The sequence below is a fragment of the Colobus angolensis genome, unplaced genomic scaffold (assembly GCF_000951035.1).
Source record: "Colobus angolensis palliatus isolate OR3802 unplaced genomic scaffold, Cang.pa_1.0 Scaffold183, whole genome shotgun sequence".
In the NCBI taxonomy this organism is placed as follows: Eukaryota; Metazoa; Chordata; class Mammalia; order Primates; family Cercopithecidae; genus Colobus; species Colobus angolensis.
In genome coordinates this window covers 2,804,683-2,821,732 of record NW_012114966.1, presented here as the reverse complement: position 1 = coordinate 2,821,732, position 17,050 = coordinate 2,804,683, and the positions used below count along the sequence as shown (strand labels likewise).

Sequence of the window (17,050 nt, the reverse complement as noted above, 5' to 3'; positions counted from 1 at the left end):
ATAGTGTCTTAAATAGTAAGTGTTCAGTAAGTGTTTGCTCATTGACTGGGAAGGGACTGTCTGTCAGAGCTGGTCGATTCTGGATGCTGATATTAGTGAGTGCTCCAGAGTGCAGTTAGGCTACAGTAGCAAATATTCAACAGGCAGTGCCATACTCCAAAGGGAAATATTAGATGAAAATAAGTTTGTGTTCCATTGAGGCTGAAGGGGAAAGCGGGGAGTAAGGGCAATTGGTGGGTGTTCATTTCCTCATATGAAATGTTTGTAGTCTTCTCTTGGGATAGTGCAGAGTCTGACTGCTCTCTGGGATGAGATTACCTTGGCTGTGGCCATCACTAACATGTAGATCTTGTCTCTTTTGGATTAGTATGTCCAGGATTCCCATGACTCCATTTCCTGATTTCTGATTTCTTGCCAGTTTATTTTCACTGTGTGACAACTGAACATTTTAAATGCTGTTATGGGATGACTAAGGACATATGTCCTCTAATTCTACTTCCACGCAAAGGATCAAGGGAAAAATGGGAAAGGGGATTGCGTGTGTGTGTGTGTGTTTGGGAGTAGGGTGTTTCTCCTCCAGAAGAAGCAGAGAATTATATGGAGCTCCTACCATGAGCTTTATGCCATAAGGCACAGTACATGGATGCTACGGAGGGGATGCAGGCTTTCCCTGAGACAGAGCAGAAGCCAACACATTCATTTGAAGAAATCTCTCTTGTGCTTCAGCTTTGGATTTACCAACCTTTCAGCAGCATTGTGCAAGTCAAAGTGCTGGAGTTAGAGGGCTTTACTCATCTTTGTCTGTGACGTGTGATATGACAGAGTTGCCAATTTCATTCTCCTTTTCTATCTCAGGGCCATCATCCTTACATTATAGTCTGCAAGTTTCACCTACTTAAGTTTTCAAAGGTTTTCAGTACAGTGGTAAACAAAATAGACTGCACAGGGCTTTCCAATTTGCTCAAAACCAAAAATGATTTCTATCTCACTGCTTTGGTAACTAAAAAACAAAACAAAAAGCCTCTTTTTAGTGAGCATAATCACAAACAATATAATTCTACCCTTACAATAGAAGCTGAAAAGGATTATAAAATTACTAAAATGTCCCCATTTTCATTAGCATAAAGCCGGTGATCTTATTGTCCTGCAGGCAGGGGATGGTGAAAAATACAGGTGATTTAAGCAGTAAGTCTGAGGTTACCAGGGCAACTGCTAATTATTATTGAGTAACTCTAGTATATCTCCATAAAGGTCAGGAGTTAAGGTTTTTCCATTATATATTCCGCTTTAAAATGGAGCTTTCAAAGGAAATTGGGTAGATAGCAGATGGAGAATGACAGATGAAGATCAGGTGAAAGAACTATATATAGCTCAACATAATTGAACTACTTACATTTCACAATGTTGGTTGGGGATTGGAGGAGGAGTTCATGAGTAGCTGCTCAATGTTAAATTGACTTTCTGGATTCTCAAGTTAGGGCTCCCTAATTTTAATAAGAAATATGAGGCCAGGTGCAGTGGCTTGTGCCTGTAATCCTTGCACTTTGGGAGGCCAAGATGGGTGGATCACCTGAGGTCAGGAGTTTGATACTAGCCTGGCCAACATGGTAAAACCCCGTCTCTGCTAAAAATGCAAAAATTAGCCGGGTGTGGTGCCGCGCACCTGTAATCCCAGCTACTCATGAGGCTGAGGCATGAGAATCGCTTGAAACTAAGAGGTGGAGGTTGCAGTGAGTTGAGATTGCACCACTGCACTCCAGCATGAGCAACAGGGTGAGAGACTCCACCTCAAAAAATAAAAAAAAAGAAATCTGAAATAGCCCAGAGGCAGGGGTCTAACTGGTTCTACTCAGCTCCCCGAGTGACAGCTCAATTAACTCCATATATGATTTCCTCTGCTGTGCCAAGAGTTACCACTTACTAAACTGACATGGAGCCCTGGACGAGGCCAGCCTGGAGAAAGGGAGCCATTTGGCTATTGACGGAATGATTCAATGACCAACGACCAATGGCCTTAATTTCATTTTCACTTACCAGCCCAGGCATGATTACTCACACCTGCAATCCCAGCACTTTGGGATGCTGAAGTGGGAGGATCTCTTGCATCCAGGGGACTAGCCTGGACAACATAGCAAGACCCCAACTATACAAAAAATAAAAAATTAGCTGGGTATGGTGGCACATGCCTGGGACTATCCAGCTACTCAGGAGCTGAGGTGGGAGGATCGCTTGAGCCTAGGAGGTTGAGGCTGCAGTGAGCTGTGATTGCACGACTGCACTGAGCCTGGGAAACAGAGTGAGACCCTGTCTAAAAAGAAAAAAAAAAAAAAAGAAAGAAAAAAAAAACACACCCAAAGCAACAACTTCTCGGTAAAGACCTTACTCTTCCATCAAATAGCATCTCATTTAGATTCCTAGCTATTGAGGTAATACAAAAAATTTTAACGTTAAAAAGAAAAATCTTGGCCGGGTGTGGTGGCTCACGCCTGTAATCCCAGCACTTTGGGAGGCCGAGGCGGGTGGATCATGAGGTAAGGAGATCGAGACCATCCTGGCTAACATGGTGAAACCCTGTCTGTACTAAAAATAGAAAAAATTAGCCAGGCATGGTGGTGGGTGCCTATAGTCCCAGCTATTCAGGAGGCTGAGGCAGGAGAATGGCGTGAACCCAGGAGACAGAGCTTGCAGTGAGCCAAGATAGCGCCACTGCACTCCAGCCTGGGCGACAGCGCGAGACTCCGTCTCAAAAAAAAAAAAAAAAAAAAATCTTTTCTCACAAAGACATGTTCCAAAGCTTCAAGAGAATGAATGGATGGTCATTTCAAAACTAAGCAAATGTATTTCTGAGTTTTTGAAGCTAAACAGTCAACGCATGCACATGTAAAAAAAAAAAAAAAATCCCACACTACAAGAGGGTAGTGCTAAAATGAAAAGTCAGTGTTCCTTCTGCCACAGATCACCATCCCATCTGCCTCCTTCAGGGAAAACCACACGGATTCATTCCCCTGTATCTTCCCAGAAATATTACAGATATTACACCCACCCATGTGTGTCTATATCCCTGGATTCTTATATAAAATACTATCATATAATGTACACTGATGGTTTTCAAATCTAGCTGCACATCAAAATCACCTGGGAGGCTTAAGAAACACACCACAACTTAGACCCTACATCAGATCAATTAACTCTGAGGCTCCAGGGAAGGGGCCTAGGTGTTGGTATATTTTATTTTAGGCTCCCCAGGTGGTGCTAATGTGCTGTCTGGACTGAGAGTCACAGCTGCACACTGTCCTGCACCTCTTTTTCCCCCTTAATGTGCCTTTGAAGGTAGCTCTAGACCAGCACATACAGAACTACCTAATTCCTCTGTTGTACTGGACAGTACTCAACTCTACCATTTATTTAGGCTGTCCTTTATTGATAGCTATTCCTGCTGTTTCCACTCTTTGGACATCATTAATTTGCCTCTCCAGACACAATCTTAACCCTGATCTCTTCTCTGGGATCTAACCAGCACGGATTTCTTCAACAGGGCTTTTGCAATCTCTGGCTTCCTGTTGGGTTCACCAATGGGGAGCTCTTCAGACTAGCGGTGGAAGGAGAGGGCCAAGGCATTTATTCCATTTCTGAAAGGTCTGGCTGTGTCCCTTGACCAAAGGTCACTGCTCCTGTCAAGGCACCAACTCATATATCCTTCTGGGATCCCGTACCACTTTCCTCTCATGTCCTCTTAGCTAAGGGTGGTGACTGGGCAGCAGCTGCTAGCCCTGACTTACTGTACTATCTCTTGTGATTCCTCGGCACCAACTCTTTGGTAAATAAACCCTCCTTGAGTTACGTTATTTCAAATGCACCAAAGTTTCTTCTTAGGATCATAATATGTCATCCTTGGATGAACACCTTTGTCTTTATTTGTTTGTGGACAATAACATCTTGGTTTTCTCTGAAGACAAGACTTCTCCTGTATAGGGCAACAAGAGGTAATAGGGTAGTCTGTAATACAGCTATTTTATCCCTTTTCTGAGTACTTTTGACAACAGCCAGGGAATAGCCCCATCACCAGCTGCCTTCACTTTGTAAAGAATATTAGAAGGAACATTAAAGCAATGTCTTAGAACTCCACTGCTTCCTTGTGAAGGAAGGTGACAGACACTAGAAGAGAATTTGATAGTGCAAATGCAGTGAATGACTAAGATGCTACATTTCCAGATAAATTTTTTTTCAGAAGTTCTTTTCCTTTTTGCCATAATGACAGTCAAGTCAACACACAGTCCTAGGCTGGAGAGGAATTCCTGAAGCTAAATTCTTCCCCAGTGGAGAGTTGAGATTGCAATTGGTTTCTAGTCTAATTAGCGTAGTTTCCAGTTGACTCCACCCAACAGAGGAACAATAGGGTAGGGGGCTTTGACCAAACGCTCTTTGATGCCTGTCTTGGAAGAGGAGCACTTCTATTGATTTCAGTGTATTTTATTATTTATAGTTAATTATATCAATGTTTTTAATCTGTGTTGCTTTATGTTACATCAGAATCAAACAAATAAACAAAAATAAATATTGACTGTCCATCTGCTGCCACCATGGGAAGAAATCAATACTAGGGGTTTGTTCATTGGTAGTGGGGGCAGTCTGAGAGCAAATAATAAGAAGGAATAAAAATAATAGTAGAAACCAATTTTTATTGATTGGTTTTATTGACTAATACTCTGAACGAGGCCATTTACTAAGTATGAGGAAGGCATTATCTTATAATCTTAAAAGTAAGTATTATTATTATTATTATTATTATTACCATTTCACGGAAGAGGTTTAGCTCAGAGATAGCAAATAACTTTCCCAAGTTTACACAGTTAGGAAATGGCAGAGCTGAGGCTTGACCCTGGTAGATCCACAATCAGGCCACACAGGCTTTGCTCTGCCCCAGATTCTCAAGCTTACCGATGCTTTTCACATGATATAAACCTATAACCCATTTCAGTCTTCAGAAAGTTATTTGTGGTCATACACTTAGCTATAAAGAAAATCTCTGTTCTCTGGAAGGATCTTTACCATAAATAATGCCATCCATTATGAGAAATACATTTCCCCCCTCAAAAGTAGAGTGTTGATTTAGAATAGCATTTTCTAAACCATGGAACGCTGTTTCAACAGGCTTAAGAGAAGTGCTGTAGAAATAATGTACTATGGTCAATGTATTAAGGAAATGTACCATAACAGATGCCCTTTCATGATGGACATTATTAAAGGTTCAGAAGTTCTCTAGCCAATAATTTGTTGAACTGGCTAGGCATGGTGGCTCATGCCTATAGTCCCAGCACTTCGGGAGGCTGAGGCAGGCAGATCACTTGAGGTCAGGAGTTCAAGACCAGCCTGGCCAACATGGTGAAACCCTGTCTTTACCAAAACATACAAAAATTAGCTGGATGTGGTGGTGTGCACCTGTAGTCAGAGCTACTTGGGAGGCTGAGGTGGGAGAACTGCTTGAATCCAGGATGTGGAGGTTGCAGTCGGCTAAGATCACACCACTGACCTCCAGCCTGGATGACAGAGTGAGACTCTGTCTCGAGAAAAAAAAAAAAAAAAGAATCTGTTGAACTTAGTCCAATGCAGCTCTTGCCCCCTTCCCTTCCTGTACCAGTTTGCAAAATGCTGATTTAGACATCTGTAATCTGTCCACATTGATGCTCATCCATCACCTTCAGTATCACATAGCCTGGGAGCTATTTTTCTGTCAATACCAACATCTTGATCTTTTCATGTTATGCACACCATAGATAAACAATAAAAATATCTACTGGCTTAATTGATGCATCCACCCTGTCTTGATTTGTAACCAACAGGCACGCATTTGCAAAGCAGCTGACTGGGTTTTTTGGGGGAGATTGAAAGTGCAGCACTGGTGAGCTAATAGGTTCCTGTGAAAAGCAAACCCATCCCTCTTCAGCTGTATAAGCTGTGACTGATCCCAAAGGCCACGGGCAGAGCTCAGTTAAGCCCCAGTACTGTCATCACTGCACAGACAATCAGAGGGTGCTGGTGATGACACAGGCTTGGCCCTGAGAGCTTTACACTGAGGTAAGTCCTGATTTTATTCTGGTGGAAGTCCATGAGCTTAACGCACTAGATCACTATGCACTATGGCTCTCAGACTTGAGCATGTATCAGAATCATCTGCAGGGTTTGGTAAAACACAGATTACAGGGCCCTCCTTCTAGAATATGCTGATCCTGCAGGTCTGGGGTGGGGCCTGAGATTCTGTAGATCTAACAGGCTCCCAGGTAACGCCAATGATGCTGGTCTCAGGACCACACTCCGAGAACCAGTGCACAGGAACTAAGAGTCTGCCTTGGAAGACCAGTGTAATAGAGACCAAATGAAGCCTACGGGTACATCCCGCATGGCTCTCCAGATCCCTAATGCAGAGAAGGAGTTAAAAACAAGATTCTAAGGCTGTTTCCAACTAGGAATGCTTTCCTAGCTAAGTAAGCATCTGCTTTCCAGATTGACTAAAAAAGGTTTCAAAAGCAGTACTTGAACTCTAATGTACTTTTAATTTACTCAATTTAGAATCTGAATCTATGAATAAGATCCCTCAGATTAAATACACAGAGGTAGAAACAATTCTAATCCTAAATAAGAAAAATAACACTTTAGAGTTCCTTCAAAGTTCCCTTACAGGCATAACAATGCTGAAAAGCCATGCAAAATCTTAAGTGTATTTCCTTCCCATATATTCTACCAAAATTTTGAGATTTAAAATGCCTAAACTTACACAAATAAAATACAGTGTCATAAGGCATTTGAGGGCAGCTAAATTCAAAATGAAATTCAGTCATTCATACCTTTAATTAAACCCCAAGACTTTAAGCATGTACTGTACATCAGGGCAATTTTTGGAAACTGTTTTAGGGTATTTAGCAAGATATATAAGTTGAAAGAGAAAATACAGACCCTTTATATGATTTTAGCTTATACAGGAGAAAAGAACAGAACAATATGTGTAAAGGAAAACATTTTTCCATTTGTGATTTCCACTCTGCTGGAAAACAGGGATGTGGCTAGGCATTCAAACGGCGCCCTGCCCCTACCTCCTCCCACACCCCCTCTGCTGACAGGCCGTAGAGATCCAAGTGTCACCAATGGGTCCCTGGTGCTTGGGAAAGAAATCCTACTGGGTCATCAAGTGTGAGGGCTGTCTCAAGCAATTTTTATATTTTAAAAAAGAAGAACCACCACTAATAACCAAACCCATTTATCTAATAAAAATTGGATGGAGGCAGGAATCTCCACCCTCAACCAAGGGAAGCCCAGCTGGGCTCCTGATTGATGAGTGAGATCTTGCTTAGAGAAAGGGAAAAGCGGACATGAAGCCACTCAGAAAATGGGTCACACCAGTAACAAACTGAAAATGTCAAGGGAACATGGCCTAGTTACGGGGCGGAGCTGTGGCTTCCACAGCCCAGGAGCCTGAGGTGACAGAGGGAGGGTATCTGGCATGTCCAAGAAACAACAATGAACAAGTAAGTAAGCTGGAATCACCAAGGGCACTGTGGGGAGCAAGGAGAGGCAAATGAATCCTCTTGAGAACAACGAGGTGTTCAGGTTATTTCCAAAGGTGAGGAATGTCACCAAGTTTTCAGGCAAACCGGTCTGAAGAGACCTTTTCTGCTTGGAGGTGGGTGAGAAACAGAATCCTCAATCTAAAAGGAAACATCCTGCTCCACAAAAAGCTGATCCAGCCACAGAGGAAAACTTCCTCTTTCAAAGCCCCACATTCCAAAGGATGACAAATAGAGACAATTCTAGTAAAATCATAGCTGCCTGTTTGGGTGTAACCCTTTGGCATAAAATAGCATGGGGATGGTAAAATTGCTTTTTTTAAAAAATATGTCATTAATTATCACTTGTCTAATGCATATTATACATTTTGCCATGCATTTGGTCTCAATAAATAACAGCTATGCACACAACTTATCAGGTACCCTGTGGGATTCAGAGGTTTCCAAATCTTCCAGGAACAGGGCGTGGCGTGTCTACCCTAGCCGGTCTTGCTTTAAGGAGGGGTAACACTTGCCTCCACAGCAGAAGTTCCTTCCTCCTCTTAAATGATAACTTACAGCCTGGACTGAGTTATAGCTCCAGTCTCAGACTCAAGGTAGGAGGCTGGTGGGGGAAGGTGAGTGGGACAGCCAGGGATATTTCTCTGCACAGGAAAAATACATACCATGGCTGAGGGACTGGAAAAAATGTAAGGATAGTGTGTGCGGGTAGCCCTCCAAAATAATACTAATAATTGCCATACACAGTACTAAAATATGTAAATAAAAGATGATCTTACTTAATTTTCATGCCACTTTATTTGAGGAGGTTATGATCACACTATTTCACAGATGAGAAAATTGAGGTACAGAGAGCTGACGTCACTTGCCTCCTTCCCCTCCAAATCCCTATCTCCTTGATTCTCCATTAGCTTTCTCCCTGGGACTTCTCAATATACTGTGTGATATACTGTGTTAAACACTGATTTATCTCCTGTCTCCACTAGAATATAAAATTCATGAAAGCAGAAACTCTTTTTTTTTTAAAAAATATTTTTAAATCACTGTACCTTCAGCACTCAGAACACCACCAGGCCCATGGTAGGAGTTCAATTGATATTTGTGGAATGAATGCTGACCAGCTAAGCTGAAGATACGTAAAATCTGAGAGATATCTCTGAAGGCAAGTTTTCCCTGAATTTCATCAGAGAGCAGCTGAATCAAACTCAGAAGCCAGCAATGTTTCAGAGAAACAACTCTGTCTGGACGCAGGCCTTGTTTATCCTTTGAATTCCAGGGACTGTTCTCTGGCCACTGAGACAGGAGAGGAAGGTTGACTCTGGCAGAATCTGCAGGCGTTTGGCATGCGTGTCTTTTAGGTCACCAGAAATAACTTGGAAATGCATGAGAGTGTGTGTTAAGGGGGAAGGACGAGAAAAAATTAGTTTTATTTATGAGACTACTGAGCAGTTAGTTATTTTTTAGGGGTGGGGACCACTTAGGCAGAGAGAACTCCAAGGTTGGGTTCCGTCATTGCGGTAATCATCCCAGCCCTCCTAGTTTTCTTTCAATCTTTCAATCTTTGTGGTCTAAAGAAGGCATTCACCTAGTCGTTTCTAATTTGGGGAAATTACTGCAGCATGTTATGGCCCTGGTGGGGCGTCCCCTGACTTCTTTCTCAGCATTTGTTTACTTCCTTCTTTAAAATCACTCTCTCCCAGAAGGGAGTTGGCATGATGCCCCACTGGTCATTGTAGAAGGAGAGAACGATTTGTTTCTGCAGCCCTCGGTAAGCACCCATTGAATGACCCTCACCCTTGGAGGTAGATAAGCCCCACTTCCTCCACCAGAGAGAGTGGAAGGTGGTGGTGGTGGGCATGCTCAGGTCCAGGGACTGGTATCATCAGCCAGGCAATGTTGATGCCAGAACTAAAACCTAGGGTTTCCTGCTTTCCATTCCAATGTTTGAGCCACCTTTGTTGTTTGCCTCTGCCATTAGCCATAAATTTTGTTTCTTAAGTTTCTTAGAATCTCAGTTACGAGTTGTTTTCTTTCCAAGAAGATTCTGAAAACTGAGAGGCCAGTCTCCATGCTGCACTATGCTACAGTGAGACCCTTCCATACCTTTCTCTGCACGCAGACAGCTCAGCCCCATCCCAAGACAGCTGCCCATGACTCCAAGGTCACAAACTCACAGGCCTTGTATCAGTTTACTATCACTGTATATGTAACCACCCTAAACTCACTGGGTTCCCACAACCACAGTGTGATATTTATCATGAACCTATACGTTGTCTGGGAAGCTTTTGGCTGGTCTTGCCTGATTCACCCAGGTGAGCTGCATTCAACTGGTTGGTGGTCCCGATACTGAGCTGGGCTGAGAGAGATAGCTGGGCTTCTCTCTCCCGTAATCTGTCGTCTTTAAGGAGGCTACAACAGGCTTCTTCACGTGGTGACTGGGTTCCAAGAGGATGAGAGAGAAAGCTGTGAGGCATTGTGGCCTGGGCTCGGGAAGGCACATGATGTCACTTCCTCCACATTCTATTGGCCAAAATAAGTCAAAGGGTAAAGGCCAGCCTAGATTCAAGGGCTCTAGCTCTTAATGGGAGGGATTCCAAAGATTCTGTGGCCATTTTTAATTGACTATGGGCCTACAGGCATTAGGTATAAAAGTGAAGAAGGCCAGCTGTGAGATAATAGAGACCAGAGAGCATTATTTGCTCCCAAGTTCCACACAGGTTTAGTATAGCCACCTCTTCTGAAATTTCAAAAGAAGCTGGAAATCTGGATTTAAAACAATATATTAATAGACTCTATTTTTTAGCGCAGTTTTGGGTTTACAGAAAAATTGTATGAAAGTTTTACACATACCCTCTCTATTTCTACATTCTGAGTTTCCTTAATTACTAACAACTTGCATTAACGCAATACACTGGTTACAACTCATGAACAAATATTTATATTGGTTCATTATTATTAACTTAAAGGCCATAGTTTACATTAGCATTCAGTCTTTGTGTTCTATGGGTTTTGACAAATGCATAATGTCTTGTGTATATCCCATTCGAGCATCACACAGAATAGTCTCACCGTGAAAAAAATGCCCTGTGCTCCAAATATTCATCCCTGTTCCTCTCCCCAGAATCCCTGGTGACCATTGATCTTTTTATTGATTCTGTAATTTTGCATTTTCCAGAAAGCCATATAGTTGGTATTATATCATACTGTAGTCTTCTCAGATTGATTTCTTTTTTTTTGAGATGGAGTCTTGCTCTGTAGCCCAGGCTGGAGTGTGGTGGCGTGATCTCAGCTCACCGCAACCTCTGCCTCCCAGGTTCAACCCATTCTCCTGCCTCAGCCTCCTGAGCCTGGGACTATAGGCCCACACCACCACGCCCAGCTAATTTTTTTTTTTTTTTTTGCATTTTTAGTAGAGATGGGGTTTCACCATGTTGTCCAGGCTAGTCTCAAACTCCTGACCTCAAGTGATCTGCCTGCCTTGGCCTCCCAAAGTGCTGGGATTACAGGTGTGAGCCACTGCGCCCTGCCAGGCTGACTTCTTTTACTTAGCAATATGCATTAAAAGTTCCCCTATGTCTTTTCATGGCTGGAGAGTTCATTTTTAAAAATCATTGAATAATATAGCATTGTCTACGTGCACCATAGTTTATTTATCCATTTTCATGTACTGATAGACATCTTGGTTGCGTCCCAAGTTTTGGCAATTATAAATAAAGCTACTAACAAAATCCATGTGCAGGTTTTTGTGTAGACATAAATTTCAACTCATTTGGGTGAATACCAAAGAGCATGATTGCTGGATTGTATGCTTAGAATATGTTTGGTTTTGTGAAAAACCACCAAACTGTCTTCCAAAAATGGCTGTATCACTTTGTATTCCCACCAGCAATGAGTGAGAGTTCCCACTGCTCCACATCCTTGCCAGCATCCGATGTTGTCAGTGTTCTGGAATTTTGGCCATTCTCATAGGTGTGTAGTGGTATCTCACTGTTGTTTTTATTTGTATTTCCCTGAAGACATAAGAAGTGAATCATATTTTTTATGCTCACTTGATACCTGTATGTCCTTTTTGATTAGGTATCTGTTCATATTTTTTGCTCATATTTTAATTGGGTTCTTTGTTTACTTATTATTGAATTTTAAAAGTTCTTTGTATATTTTGGATACTGATCCTTTATCAGATATGTGTTTTGCAAATATTTTCTCCTAATGTGTGGCTTGTCTTTTCATTCTCTTGAGTGTCTTTCACAGAGCAGAAGTTTTTAGTTTAAACAAAGTCCAACTTAACAAGCTTTTATCTCACGGATTATACTTTGAATGTCGTATCTAGTAAGTCAATAATTATACCCAAGGCCACCGAGGTTTTCTCCTATGTTATCTTCTAGAAGTTTTACAGTTTTGCATTTTACATTTAGACCTATGGTCCATTTGGAAATAATTTCTGTGAAAGGCATGATGTCTGTATCTAGATTCATTTTTGTGCATGTGGATGTCCAATTGTTCCAGCATGAAATCTGAATTTTATGTGAAGTCTCCTGATTTTAAAGGTTCGTTCAAGTCTCTTTTTTGGTAGTAGTGGTACCGGAGGAATTACAGCTCCCCTCTCCCCTAATATACATGTCTGCAGAACGCATTTATCCATTCTGGATCATCTCTGCCTCCTTCATCCCTCTTACCTGGAATGCTCTTCATCCATCCATCTAAGTTTTTCCTAATGCCCACCTCACACTCCATCTACCCGACCTTTCCCACTACTTCGACCTGGTGTGTGCACTCAGCAGATACTCAGTTAATAGTGTTGAAATCTAAACACACTATGACTTGTAAGTCCCTATTAGCACTGCCATATGCCACTGCCTTTCTTCCTTAGCTAGACTGTGAACTCTTGGGGAAGACAGGAACCCTCTTTTTCTGGTTTACCCCAGGTAGCTTGGCATGCATGGGTCTGGGCATAAAACAGGTTCAGCCACAGTTGCTAACAATTTCAGACTAGCTGGACTTTGGTCCTGACTTACCAATTGTCCTTTGTTCTTCAGGAGAGATGGCTACTTCAGGAGTCAAGCTGAGGACCTGCCAAAGATTTAAACCCAGCAGCCTTGCCCTGGCACAGGTAGAATAACGGCATCTCTAATTTTGATGTCTGATTTAGAATTACATTCATGTAAATAAGAGGACCCAGATATCCCTGGAGAATTAGGGAAGATTAATAATACCGCAAAATGTATCATCAGAGGTACCACTGTATTATGAGTTACAAACATGTTTCTTTCGCTAAGATTTCTATCTGGTCATAATGATATCCCAGTCATTACAAAAAATAGTGAAATAAAGAAGGGAAATAAAAAGAACAGATAGCTTCATGGTGGCTGGTTCCGTACCTCATGCCTATTTAATAGTCAAGCTAATGGTAATCCTCCCAGCCCACCTATGTTCCTCATTTTCATCTGCATCATTAAGTGTTCCCACTGGAGGAGCTCTGGACACTTCCAACCGAACAATGATGGCAGGAACAAAAGGGTCCACACCTGGGGCTGAGACCCAAGTGGTCTCGGGTGATTGTTACCATGGCACATCTGTGTGCCGACAGATTTCTCGGAATCAATTTGCTCAGGGAAAGTACTGTGGGTCCATTTGTTAGGACTGCCTAACAGCCATGCATGATCCACGCCAGCAAATCCCAGGCAGAAAATATCAGGGAGACAGGAACCCAGGAAAATCACCTCACTGCCTTGGGTTTGAGAAGTGGCTGTGAGCCTGCCTGCAGAGCTTATGGGGGACTTTGGCATGGCTCTCACTCTGGGCCGTGGCAGACGCTGGTATCAGTGCTGGTGCGGGTACTGCTTCTACCTCGGGGAACAACCTTCCCTGACCTCAAGACTCAAAGGTATCAATCAGCGACTCACTCGGCTTGGAAGGACAGTGGTCTTGTTGGAGGCACACCCACACTTCCTTTTCTAATCCTCCTCCAGAGACAAACAAGTAGAACCATTCCTGTTATCACCCTCCCTTCCCCAGGAAAGGCCCCCAGATCTGTACCAGGCAGGGAACAGTCCCTCTGGGTGGTGTGAAGTAGGCAGAGTGATTCCTAGGATGTTATGGAAAAAAAATAATCGTATCTAGACACTTAAAAAATAAAAAATCCCAAGCCTTCTCCTCAGGACCTGTTTAAAAGACGCACCCCCCTTTTCCACTTAGCTGCTTAGGCAACCTCTTTGTACACACTGTACTCAGCAGTGACTCAGGGGCTCACAGCTACCAGCCACTGAAAAAAAAAAAAATTACAGACCACTCAATGGTAGTGGCTGGCTAAAATCAGGGGATGTTAAGCAACTTGGGCTAGAAATTCAACCTTGCTCATACACAGCAAGAAATAACTTCAGCAACTGCTAGGTACAGAAAATTAAAACAAATTAAGGAAAAAAAAAAGTAAAGAAATCAGAATCTCCCTAAAGTCTAGGAAAGCGTGTATAGGAGAGCCTAAGAAGGCCAAACCTCGGCCGGGCGCGGTGGCTCAAGCCTGTAATCCCAGCACTTTGGGAGGCCGAGACGGGCGGATCATGAGGTCAGGAGATCGAGACCATCCTGGCTAACACGGTGAAACCCCGTCTCTACTAAAAATACAAAAAACTAGCCAGGCGAGGTGGCGGGCGCCTGTAGTCCCAGCTACTCCAGAGGCTGAGGCAGGAGAATGGCGTAAAAACCCGGGAGGCAGAGCTTGCAGTGAGCTGAGATCCGGCCACTGCACTCCAGCCCAGGAGACACAGCAAGACTCCGTCTCAAAAAAAAAAAAAAAAAAAAGAAGGCCAAACCTCAAGGCAGGGAGGCTCCCTAGGCAAGCCCAGCTATGGAGAACCAGAAGAGACTCACTGCCCATAAGCCGAACAAATTCAATTATTTTGAGGTCCTGAGGCACTGGTCCACTTCTTGGTGAAGGAACATGCGATTTACCACTCAACGGGCAAATAATTAAACTTCCTGAACATCAGTATGATTTAAAGCTGCCAACAACTAAAAAGACCTGATATTCTCAGTTTAAGATTTCATCCTACAGTATAGTAACATTTTTATTATGTGCCTCTTACGTCCATTTTGGAGTCATCTCTCCTCCCAAGTATTTAATAGCCCTTAGTGTCTTCTAAGGCATTATCAGACTCATTTTGCAGATTTGTAAATACCTCATAGCAATTGAATGACAGGGTGCTGTCATGAAACTATGGCATGCGGCGGAGCAGGAAAAGGTTACTGACATCCTAGCATCTCACCGCCATGCCAGTGTCTCCCCACGTGAAACAACCGCCCTGAAGACAGTCTGTGGCTGAACCTCAATCTATTTTCACTTAGAGAAAGGCAAAATCATCTCTGTTTTTCCTGAGTCTTACATAACTGTAGCCTGAGAGTCAAACTGTTCTGGTCATGGCCTCACATTCTTTCTGCAAAGGCGCTAGTTGACAAGATTTATGGGATGGTCTAAAGAAGCATGTGAAGCAATGTGGGTTGAAACCATGAGGGAGAACTTTCTGATCCTAGCAGAGTAGATCTAGTTTCTGTGGAGGGCTAGACAACCAGCCCCCAAACTCATTTGTCCTGACTATGGGTGCTCAATGCCCAAAAATAAAGCAAAAAGGGTTCTTCTCTTTAATAGTATCTGTTAAGAAGTCATAGTCGTGCTAAGGTTTGAGGATGTGAAGACACAAAGGGCTCCTGGAGGCTCTTCCTTATGGAAGCAGACACGGAGGTGGCACTGAACATTTCCAACATAGTCAGTGGGGAGGGAAACCGAGACAACACGGATGAGTGAAACAAACTCGGCCACAGAGCTGCTACAGTCCCTGGATGTTTGTAAAACTTAGAGAAATTGCTTTTCATGCCCAGCAGCCAGCACAGGCAATAGCTATCACCAAAGCCATCTCAGCAGGACGGTAAATCAAAAATCACCAAGGCTAAGAAGCAGTATGTTAAGAATAACAACTCCCTCTGAGATGATGACGCTTTAAAAACCCACAACAAGCCAGCTGAGCTCCCAGTTTAGGGAGGAAGTTTAAATAATGTTCAGGGGACAATGGTCCGAAGTCAGATGGAGCCAGATAGCAAATTCTAGGTGGAATGGCTGACCAAAGTCCTTGTGGGATAGGCACCTGGACATCATACTTACAGTGAGTTGGGCCGGGTGGGTTTGACTACAGCCAGGTCTGGGTCACTGGAGTTCATGTTGGGCTGTAAGCTGCTGCTGGAATTAAGGATGCTGTTTGGATTTGATGAGACAGATTCCAAACTGGAGTTGATGATGCTGTTCCTTTGTTCCTCTGGGGGGAAAAAGTCACAAGTCCCATATTACTATTATTGCACAGGGACAGTGTATTGCTACACGCACAAAAATTTATAAAGAATAAGACTGGATTAAGATCTCTGGTCCCAGGGAAGTTTAAGAAACAACATAGAAAAGGTTAACAATTAAAAGTGGGAAAGGAAGAGTCAAGGGGCAACAGGTGACTCGAAATTTTAAAGCAAACCCCCTTCCTTGTCGTAACAGGATATATCTCCCCTTTAATATAAGCCAGGATTTTTTCTAAGAGTGGCCCTACCATGGCACCACAAATTGCATCTTCTTTTGACTGGCAGATTGCCAGACTAGAGAAAAGCCTTCATAGACCCCCTCACATTCACCCAGATCCCCTTGGCTTCTGTGACACTCACCTTTTATTCTAAAACTCCTGTCTCTAGTATTGCTCTAATTCATCAGGCCATGTCCCACCTTCAATTCCACAGAGCCTCACCAGAGAAGATCTACTATTCAGCCACCAATGTCCTTATGACTCCAACAGTCTAAATTCCTGACCCCTTCTCAGACACGTCTTTCGGTGTTGCCTCTAGCTCCATGTACTTGGTGTTTAATTTCAAGTGAATTCTTTGATAAATCATTCTGTACTGGGCTGCAGAATGGTTTGCCTATAAACAACAACAAAATACCTGAGTCCACAGTCCCAGCAGTCATATTCACGCTTTGAGAATATTGCCAAGCCAAGAGACAGAAAAGCTGAGTTCTCTTCAAGCCCCGACTGGCTATGTGACCTTAGGCAATTTCTACTTGATCTTAGATTCCTGGTTAACAATCTATAAAATGGGGAGAACAAGAACTGCCTTTCACAGCTTGTGGAACTGTCATGAGGATCAAGTGGGATCACAGGCAGGAATGTATCTTGTAAACTTCAGAATACCGCTCAAAGAACAGAACTTTATGTTCTTCCCATCTTTAAAAACTCAGAATCATGAATGGAAAACACAATTTTTGGAGATAATCTAGCTAAATGGTACAGGCACCCACCATTGCCGTAGCAAAATATTATAGATGTGGAATGTGATTCTTGTCCCCTATTGATTACAGATATATCATACTAAAATCAACTGATACTTCTGGCAATTAATTCACTTAAACATCATATCTAGGCTAATCCTGGATCTTTTTGCAGTGAGTCAGGGGTATGTTACAATAT

The 17,050-nt window shown here is 42.8% G+C and overlaps 1 protein-coding gene across 3 annotated transcripts in view; it reads right to left on the bottom strand.

Annotated features, from left to right (window-relative positions):
* The window catches only part of ARHGAP26 (Rho GTPase activating protein 26), a 474,474-nt gene that overhangs the window by 67,389 nt on the left and 390,035 nt on the right, over positions 1 to 17,050 (bottom strand). For all 3 annotated transcript variants that reach the window (XM_011939748.1, XM_011939749.1, XM_011939750.1), the window contains exon 20: positions 15,712 to 15,862. In XM_011939748.1, coding sequence (XP_011795138.1) covers positions 15,712 to 15,862 — 151 coding nt within the window. The remainder of the gene's footprint in view (positions 1 to 15,711; positions 15,863 to 17,050) is intronic.